The 10,395-nt window shown below is 29.6% G+C and overlaps 1 protein-coding gene across 3 annotated transcripts; it reads right to left on the reverse strand.

Annotated features, from left to right (window-relative positions):
* Nucleotides 1-2,649: 2,649 nt before the first annotated feature.
* LOC107863432 (NAC domain-containing protein 7) lies at nt 2,650-7,117 on the reverse strand. 3 transcript variants are annotated; one of them, XM_016709338.2, is made up of 4 exons: nt 6,816-7,117; nt 4,347-4,533; nt 3,978-4,249; nt 2,650-3,571 (listed from the first exon to the last, which is right to left on the reverse strand). In XM_016709338.2, the coding sequence occupies exons 2-4, from the start codon at nt 4,504-4,506 to the stop codon at nt 2,951-2,953; spliced, it is 1,053 nt and encodes a 350-aa protein (XP_016564824.1). In that variant the 5' UTR covers nt 4,507-4,533; nt 6,816-7,117; the 3' UTR covers nt 2,650-2,950. The 3 variants fall into 3 exon arrangements, with proteins under 3 accessions (XP_016564824.1, XP_016564825.1, XP_016564823.1); XM_016709339.2 differs by having other exon boundaries at nt 4,347-4,509; nt 6,799-7,117; XM_016709337.2 differs by having other exon boundaries at nt 6,799-7,117.
* Nucleotides 7,118-10,395: the final 3,278 nt, after the last annotated feature.

Raw genomic sequence — 10,395 nt, forward strand, 5'->3', positions numbered from 1 at the left:
TTTAAATTCCCCTTTTATCTATAATGAAATGATTTATAGTGACACAAGTGTCCAAGGTTTGTTTTAGACCATAAATTTTAAAAATGTTCCTTTCTTTATTAAACTCTGTGTGCCAAATCGGACCATGTCATGTAAATTGGGACGGAGGGAGTAGTATTTTCAATTCAGCATGACCTGTTTATATTTTGACGCAACAGATTAGAGGAGATATTTTGAGCGCACCCTCGATCAGTTTCGCCAATAGTTTGAAGTACTTCTAGGTTGTTTCTTGACACCATTTTGTTAATTATATTGAGTGCATACTCATGCACATGGAAGTCTTTTCTGAATTTAATCAGTTATGGATCTTCCGATGTTTGCCTTTTAATTTATACCACTTGGCTGTGGATACATGAATTTTGGTTAAGGGAACCAAAAATAGTATGGATCTTAATTTTCCATTTAATTTAGGAGCCTTTTAATTTGCGTATACCTCGATGAACACTAATCAATATATATATATATATATATATATATATATATATATATAAAGGGAAAACATAGAGGAGGTGATGTGACATCTCTCTATGATCTTCATTATTATTTATCTTTTTTGTAGTTTTTTTAGCCATTTTTTAATTTCAAAAAGATTAAAAATTTACCTTAACATTATACAGAATATTAAAGATAATCATATTAAATTCTTTTCATCACCAATGCTATTAATCTTTTCTCATTTATGTGTTATGTAAGAAAAAAAATATTAAAAATCACTTCTTAAACTCTCTTAATACATACATACACACATACATACATATATGTGTGTATATAAAGGAGGAACATAGAAAAAGTGATGTGACACCTCTTTATGACCTTCATTCTTATTTATCATTTTTTGCGTTTTTTTCTTTGGAATTTTTTCCCACTTTAAAGTACTAATAATGTATTATATATTAAATAATTCAAAAGTCACTCTATTAGTTACATATTTCTCCCCCTAATTAATGTTCATACGTAAGAAATGGTAGTTGTTACTAGTACTACTCAAGAACCAAAGGAAAATCAGGAGTCAAGTAAAAATAATTCTTAAAATTAAGGGTCACAATGATATTCATTATCTCTAATATTTAATAGCAAAATAATAATTCCATAGAAGATTAAAAGTCAGCCTAATATTTTGTATTTAAGGATATATAAATGTATTCGTTATCATCAATTTATTACTGATCAATCAAGAACGTGCAAACAAGTAACAAGTTGAAACAAGAACAACATCAAGAGCTTACAATAGATTTGGAAAAGGTACATATTTTTTCTATTTATGCATTTCATGAAATATTATACACTTCGCCAAATGTCTTTTTTGATAATTTGCGTATTGTTTTATGAGATTTGTCATATATGGTTAGAAATTAACGCAGTTAGCATTTTATTAAAATCACTGTATATTTTTCAAATTTTCCTTTTTGTATTCCTATCTTTTATTCTTCTCTACAATTGATCTTATGGCAATTTTTTTCACGTACTAATCAATTTCGTTTTTAAAAATATTAAATTCATCTACTTTCTTTATGCAAATGAAAATAGTTGTAGGTTGAATCGATGAGTAAATTATACGAGAAAGGTAAAAATATATAAGGAGGTAAAAGTCTTTCAAGGTGATTTTTTGTGATAAAATATCTATTATGTTATTAAGTACTATTTTAGGATGCAACTGGCTTATGATCATTGTTCTAATGATAATTCACATATAATTATATTTTGTAAACGTGAGACAAAAGAAAAGAACATAGTGAGCGAAAGAAGAAGAAATATAACTAATTGGAGAATAAGGAAAACATATTATATGGATAATGTTTGTAAAAGGTATTATTCTTAGACTTAGATAATGTTTATTGAATTCACACATAAATCATATAATATAAAAGTGGAAAAAAAAAAGGTACAATCGATCACGATTATGTGAGAATTTTTTTTTTTTTCAAAAAAATAAAATATAAAAATCAAAAGTGTCAATCTGAAAATATAGATTAGCTGATGTCATACTTCTCTATGACCTTCAATTACGACCTCCAATTACTTTGTATTTTTTTCTCCTTTTTCTAAAATTTATAATGTGTTATAAGTTATACTAATTAACTTGATAACATTCATGACGAAAGCAAAAATGATTTTTTTTTTTTGTTTTTAAGAAGAGCAAGAAAGTTGTTCTGCATATTTAAACTCAAAGAATTACAAAACATTATATGAAAATACGAAAATCTACGCCCATGTACTCAATCTTGCAGAAGCACTAGAAAACTATTATATTAGTGATTTGTTCAATTCATAGAATTAAAAGTTATATATTTTTATATCTTCTGTTGACTTGATACTTTAAAAAAAATATTATCAAATTCATGTCACTAGTAAAACATAAAATCTCTTCCTTGAGTTCCTCCCAAACTTATTTTGCCCTATCTGAATCTTAATAAACAAGGACGATTTTTTAAACTTTTCATCTAAAATAGGCATAGACATTTATATGACTATAAATCATTTTATTAAGGATAAAATGAAAATTTTATAGTTGACATTCTCTTACAGAGTTAAAAAAGATAGTTTGTATTGCATAAATTGAAACAGTTATTGGAGAAGTACCCATTATTATCCTATTACTCGATCACTACATAATGTAACAGATTAAACACATTTGAAATATCCACTGGTTTACATAACAAAAGCAGTAGTAGCTATCATATCATAACATCGATGGCCCTGCCTGACATAATGAAAATGCTTCAATTACAACTCAAGCAGCTAAAATTTGCTGCATAATTCACCTATGCTTCCATCATTAAGCAGTTAATTCATCCTCTTAACTGAATAGACTATAGGTCATATAGTTTTTCTTAGTAGTATTATTATGTACAAATTAAAGAACTGTACTTTGCTATGATCAGTATTTACTTTGTTTACAAGGAATTTCACTTCACTTCCACAGGTCAATCTCAGAACAGGAGGATGCCGTGGAGTTATTCTCTGTGACTGTTTCTTGTTTGTTCAAATCTCGAACCACCAAATTCGAGTCATTGGTAGCACCATGCAAGGTGTTTGAGTAAACATTTTCCTTGGAGACCTCCTCTTGACTAAGTTGAGAAGCTACAAATTTGTGGAGCACTCGCCAATCGGTCACTTGTTCATTAGTACTATTGTCGGGATGAGGATACATATGAACATTTTCTCGTGTGAGAACGGAGACAGACTGCTGCAAACTAGAGCTACCGTGACTATTATTGTTAACGTTAATGCCGAACACTGAAATTGAGGTGGATGGAGGTGCTGGAAGAAACTTAGGATTTTCTAAAAGAGGAAGCTGAAGAAATTGTTGATGATGAGATGGTGTGACTGGGATTTGGTAGTGCATATCAAGTAATTCCTTCTTGCAAGGGTAATTAGACTGACAATGTTGTTGCTTTGGGGAGTCAATATTGTCTGGCATGAATGAAACTGGATCATTATTCTCGTACCAATTTGGTGACTCCTCCTCACTTTCTTTCCTCGTGCTTACCATTTTCTTCTTGAAAACTCTACATACCACCCATCCTTCTTCCTGTTTTAGTTTATCAACAATCAATAAGTAGTTCAATTGAAAAAAGAAGTATGAGTTATTCAATTTAATTTGTTGAAGTGCTAAATTAATGGAAAAATAATATTTCTCATCCAATCTGGTAATTGAAAAGGTAACTAAAGGTTACTGTTCATAATAAATAGAATTTACGGGAAAGATGAGGGCTTTTTAGTAGTAGCAAAAGCCATTTACCAAAAGTAAGTGCTTTTGGGACATTGGTCAAACACAAATTTCTACTCTAATAACGGCAAAAGTGTTTTTCAAAATAATTAGTCAAATACAAACTATTACTTTCCAAAATTATACTTTAATTTCCCGAAAAGCACTTTGATACTAAGCATATTTTGAAAAGTTTGGCCAAACATGCTAAGTTTAGCGAACAACTTGCCTGAGGGGCACCATTAGGATCCGTCTCAAGGCGATATTCATGCATAATCCAGTCAGATTTTAGACCATGAGGAGCTCTTCCTTTGTAGAAAACCAAGGTCTTCCTCATGCCAATCAAGTCGTGTTTGGAATAAATAGCCTTGTCTCTTCCTGTTGCTTTCCAGAATCCTGCTGCTGTGGCTCTATTGGTTCTTGTACCAGTTGGATATTTTTTATCTTTGTGGCTGAAGAAGTACCACTCATGTTGTTCTTCTGCCCCTATTCTGCACAACTCTATTCAAAAATATATGTATTCTCCCAATCAAATCAATTATTGTTTGATATGTAGTATTACTAGTATCTTTTGGAATGTCTGATCATAATATAATACCTTGAAGATCCCATGGTTCAATCTTGTAGAGGTCCACCTCTTTGATAACATCAAGGTCAATCTTTCTTAAAGTTATTTTCTTCCTGAGGTAATAATCTACAAGTTCTTCATCAGTTGGGTGGAATCGAAATCCGGGAGGTACATGTGAAAATGCATTCATGATCTTGCAATCAAATGTATATATGACCTATAAGTATATTCACAAAAATAGAAGAATATCAACAGACTAAAAGCTTCTATATCTGCTTTTTTTTCTTTGAACTTTTTCGTATTAATTCCGAAATTATGAGCTATTTAATTAGAATAGCACGAACAAATGCACCTAGTTTCTTGAATCGACCCAATGCTTGGAGAAGTACTGCCTAGCTACAAAATTTGATTGTTTGAATTCATGCAATATTGTGCTTGCAATTAAAATCACCATATTAAAGTCCTATATACCACGCAATTTATGCCTTTTGAATTGTAAAAAAACAGGTGTATGATATGAAGTGATCTTAATTTGACATAATATTCATGTAGAACCATTGATCAATTATAAACACTTGCCAATGATATTTCACGGACAAAAACTTTTTATTATACTACCCTATTTTTTGCCACACACACAAAATGTTAGAGTAGTTTACCTCGCTAATTAACTCTAAAGCGTAACCTTAATTATTTGTTTTGTTCTGATATATATCATTTTTGGCCTGCTCAAAAGAGGTAGGAGTAGACAAATTAAATGTGGAAGAAAAGGATGTAGTTCGTTGATTAAGTGATAAAATTTGTATTCCCTTCAACTCTCAAGTCTTATCCACTCTATATGTAACAAAAGCCAAATAAAAGGCGTCTCTTTTATCTACTCAAGAATCATATATAAAGGACATTACGAGAAGGACAGATAATTCACCAAAAGAGGCAAAATCAATTACTAGAATTCATCTCCCATTTCTTTTCCCTTCTTTTGTGAGCCAGACATGTTACATTTAGTCTAATGAAATTCTAGATTCGTAATGCCAAAGATGTTTATCTCATTTTAGATTTTCTCCATAATAAGGCTTACATATTTACAGCAACTTGTTTTGATGAAGTGTCAATTTATAGAAGTGGTCTAAGGTAGATAAAACTATATCTTTTCATCAACTCATTTCTTAGGACTGAATGTGCTTGATACTTGAGGTGAATATAAGTTTGCTAAACAATTAGGGAACCAGCCATTTATTACTTCAATTTTGAACCGACTAATACATTTCATCAACGTGTGAGCTGGGAAACTAAATAAAACTTAGATTGAGAGATCCTATTAATTTCTAGCAAATATTATTCCTGACCAAAGACCATTTTACCTATCCCCCTCACGCTGGTTAGTGGTTGTACTGCACGTTGACAAAGTCCAGTAAAGACAATTAACTAGATAATGAAAAAGAACATTGATAAAAGGGAAACATAATACTGAAAAATAGTAGTTAATTGTAGGCGATTTAAGTCATAATTCTTGCAATTCGACCACAAACTAAAGTGCATGATTGAAATAGATTGTGTCCATGGTTCAATTCTTTGATAGTTGACATCGAGTCTATGCCACTTAAGGATAGTTAATCATAGTATAATCCATGAAATGAAATATTACTACTCGCATTTAAGGAATTTCAGGTCCACATTTAATTAGCATATATTGTCCTTCGACTTTATTTTAGTTCAACGGGTCAGGGGAAGAATAAAAAGATGGACAAAAATCTTTGTTTCATGCTACACAAATTGGATTAATGTTATTCTTAAAGAATAGTAACATATAGTAGGATCAGTAATTTTTCAGCTAAATCCATTTCCGATCTACGAGTCTTGTCTCACTTATGTTTAATTAACCAAAAAGAAAATAATACGGCTATTAATGTTACCCCTTATCTCTAAGCAGATTATTACGAAGCATATGATAGTGTTGGTGGAGTAACAATCATCATGGTTGTCATAATTTAAAATGCAATATTGGTAATATCACTAAGACACATGAAATCAAAGAAATCACAGATGAATGATTTTTATCACACTAGAATACAAGATTACTACTACTACTACTACTTTTTTTTAATTTTTTATTAATTTGGCTAAATGAATAATGTTAGTTGAAACGAAGCTTAAGTAGCACTATTGCAAAATAAGGTAGTAGTATGTTCCCTGCATCTACCGTAGCTACTATATAATACTACTACTATAGTGATTGCGCATTCAAATCTCACAAATTAAACCACACAAAAAGTACAAAGACATCACCTAATTTTAAAACCTATAACCTCATTAGCCAAAACAAATTAGACTTAATTACTAATAAGCGTAGTGGCGGGTGCAACTTATGCTGTACAGTTTCAGAACTCAATATTTTTAAATTCTGAATTTGCTTCAACTCGTGAACATGAAATTTGTTAAGAGGAAAAGAAAACAAGCACAGAGAGAAGGGGAAAGATCTCACAGATGGAGCATGCAGACCTTATCCAAGCGCACAGATCTGAATAAAGTCGAAATTGAGCAGAGAAGAGTATAGGGTTTATGTGACAAAAAGTAAGTAGTTAGATCTCCAAGTGAAGAAAAGTGGTCCAAGAAGTAAAAGACAAGAGAAAGACAAGACAAGACAAAAAGACAAAATAGAAAAAGGGTAGAGAACTCAAAGTTGAATCCTCGGGAATTGTGGTGGATCTTCTCCTGGTCGGTCGGACCAGATCCCTAGGTAAAGGTCAGAAGAACAAAAATGGAAAAGGGCTAAGAGAATGGAAGAACGATGAACCAATATGCTTATATAAAGTCACCTCACCAAACACACGCAGAGAAAAGCCCTAATGATGAAGGATAATGTAGTAATATACACTCTTTTTCAAAAATAATGATTTACTTTAAATTGACACAAAATTTAAGAAAAAAAAAAATTGAATCTTTTTGCTTGAAATTAAAGTTGTATCAAATGTATCAAAATGTGCTTTAATCTTGTGATACTAAACACGTCATGTGAAAAGTTGAAATTAAAGTATTGTAAAAAAATATACCAAAAAGAAATGCACGTCTTTTTTAAAGGAGGGAGTATTATAATAATTTAAAAGATATTTACTTTATTTGCTTCAATTTACATGTCTTTATTTTCTTTTTAATTTGTTCAAGAAAAATATTAATTCCTTTCTTTCAATTTATTTTTTGTCCACATTATATGTCCAAGATCACATTATTAAATGACATTTTGATACTTTTTTAGTTTTCTAACATTTTTAATTAAAAAACATAAGATTAAAAACTCTTTCTTACTTTCTTTAACTAATTAAGTCTTATTTACTTGTTTAAACTCCATATGATACTAATTGTTGTAATTTATAAAAATTTCTTTCACATGATTTCAAATGCATAGATTTATTTCAAAGAAAAATTTAAAGCATTTATATCCAAATTTAAGGTTAAACTTAAAAGTTTGACTCTCAAATAGACGTAACTTTGTTTTTAATTAACTATCAACATTATATTTTAGATTACAAAACCCAGTGATCATTTATTTCATATATACATCTTTAATTCAATAGCACAATTTCTTTTTTGTAAAATTATACCCTTAAAATGAAATAATGAAATAGAACAAATAATACTAGTAGAGCTTAAAATTTGATTGATGACATATATGATGTCATTTTTGTGGTTGACGTAGCAGAATTGTTGGGAAAGCTTTTGGGCGCGAATAAAGGTTGTGAAAAATAAGCATGAGCGTGTGGACAACTGCTACCTCCACTCACCCACCATTGATTATGACTTTCTTTTACCTTTTATTTTCTTCCTTTTTTTTTTTTTTTTTTGTTATATAGAGATCGGTTGAGAATATTTTTCTTTCTATTTCAATATCATAAAAGAAAAGTAAGAGAGAAAGTAATGAAAACGGTTCCATTTCATGATAATGAAAGGAGGGTAAAACGGGGGATGTCAAGGAGCACTACCTAGCCAATCAGCAGCTTAATTCAACTTCAACAGGTCCATCTCCCCATAGACCCTACAAAAATTCAAGTTCATTTGTTCAATGAGTACACAATAGTGAAACTATTACCCCCATCCCTTTTAAATTGATTTTCTCTTGAAATGGTGAAGTTTAAGAAAATAAATATTTTTTAAAATATTATGACTTTAAGTTTAAAATATATTAAATATATTAAAATATTATTTAATTTTGTGATTTTAAACATGCCACATTAGAAATTATAATAAAAAATTTATAAAAAAGGAAAAGAATCATTTTTTTAAATGAATTTAAAAAAAAGTATGTCAAAAAATTAACACGGAGAAATTACAGTGAAATAATTGAAATCTTTCCATGTTTAACCAATAGTGTTCTCTTAGCAGGAAGCACACTTTATCTTATTCTTATTAATGAGCTTACTCCGATATAATTTTAATCCGACAATTCTGAATAGAAGAATTATCTTGTTTTTTTAATTAAGGTGGTGACGTAATGAAGCAAAGAATTATAGGATTGGATAATATTCTCCTTTGTAAAAGAGGTAACAAAGGTGGACGAACTAGTCATGACCATGGTCATTCTCCCTCCTCTCTACAACAATTACTCTCCCGTTTTATATTATTTGGTCATATTGATCTAATAAATATTTTGAAAAAAAATATTAATTAGAAATATATTTTATTAAATTAATTTTATTAATAATATTTCAGAATTCTAAATTGATTATTACTATCATAAATGTAGTTATTTAATAAAAAAAGTGTGAGAAGAAAAGGTAATTTTTTTTTTTTTGATTTGCTAAAACAGATAAGAAAAATGAAGGCTATATCTATTTTTGATATATGAACCAAATAAAGGAGGTAATCGGAGAAAATTAAGTAGAGGTTGACAAAAAAATCTTTAAATTAAAAATGATAATAACCTTGACCAGCTAAAGTCAAAAATTTATTTAAGTTCTGATTAAGTTAATTATGGTATAAAGTGTAATTTTTAAAAACTTATAAACTTTTTAAGAAATATTTTCTCTCATTCCAAATTTCAAATTTTAGAATATTTTCCTTCTCATCTTTTCAATCTCTATTTTTCTCCAAATTTCTTTCTCTTCTATCTTCTTCTTCTTATCTTTTCTTTCTTTCTCCATATTTTTCTCTTTATCTATTTTCTCTTCTTTTTTTTTTCTCCCTTTTCATCGCCGTTCTTCTTCTTTTAATACTTTTTATGCACTATTTTATTTTAATTTTGAGAAATTTGAAAAGACGTTTTTAATTAAAAAAATAATTGAAGAAATAATGCAGAAAATAAAAAAACTACGATAATTGTTAGTAGTTGTTGCAGCAATTACAGTAGTTGCTGTAGCAATTATAGTAATTGCTACAACAACTACTATTAGTTTTTGCAATAATTTTGATATTGTAACAACTGCTATTAGTTGTTGAGTTACAATAATTATTGTAGTTGTTGTAGTAATTATCAAAGTTGCTACAATAATTATCAAAGTTGTTGCAACAACTACGATTGTTGTTGCAACAACTTCAACATTTACTTACTTTCTGGAAAAAAATGTGGTAGAGGAAGAACCCACGAAGAAAATGGTATTTATGATAAAGGCGGAGGTGGTGGTGCTGGTAGTGATGTCGAAGAAGAACGTGATAGTTGTTGAGGTGTTGATAGTGGTGATATTGGAGAAGAAGAAAAAGAAGAAGAAAAATAGATGACGATTGTGTAGGAGGAAATGGTGGCGGATCTGAAAGAGGTGGCAATGGTGGTTGTGGTGATTGTAGAGGAAGAAGAGATGATGATTAGGGGTGTACAAACCGAACCGTTAAGTCAAACCAAACCGATGAATCAAACCAAATCAAGAAAAAAAACCGATTTATGGTTTGGTTTGATTGGTTTGGTGTTGGCAAAAAAAAATCGATCATTCTTGATTTGTTTGGTATTAGCAAAAATAAAATCAAACCGAACACAAACCGAACCGATGTAATACATATATAATTTTAATTTTTTATACGTAAAAAAATACTACTTATAATCTACTTTCTAATGACTTTTATTATTTTTATATTCAGAAAATAGATATATATT

This window comes from Capsicum annuum, chromosome 3, assembly GCF_002878395.1.
Source record: "Capsicum annuum cultivar UCD-10X-F1 chromosome 3, UCD10Xv1.1, whole genome shotgun sequence".
NCBI classification, from domain to species: Eukaryota; Viridiplantae; Streptophyta; class Magnoliopsida; order Solanales; family Solanaceae; genus Capsicum; species Capsicum annuum.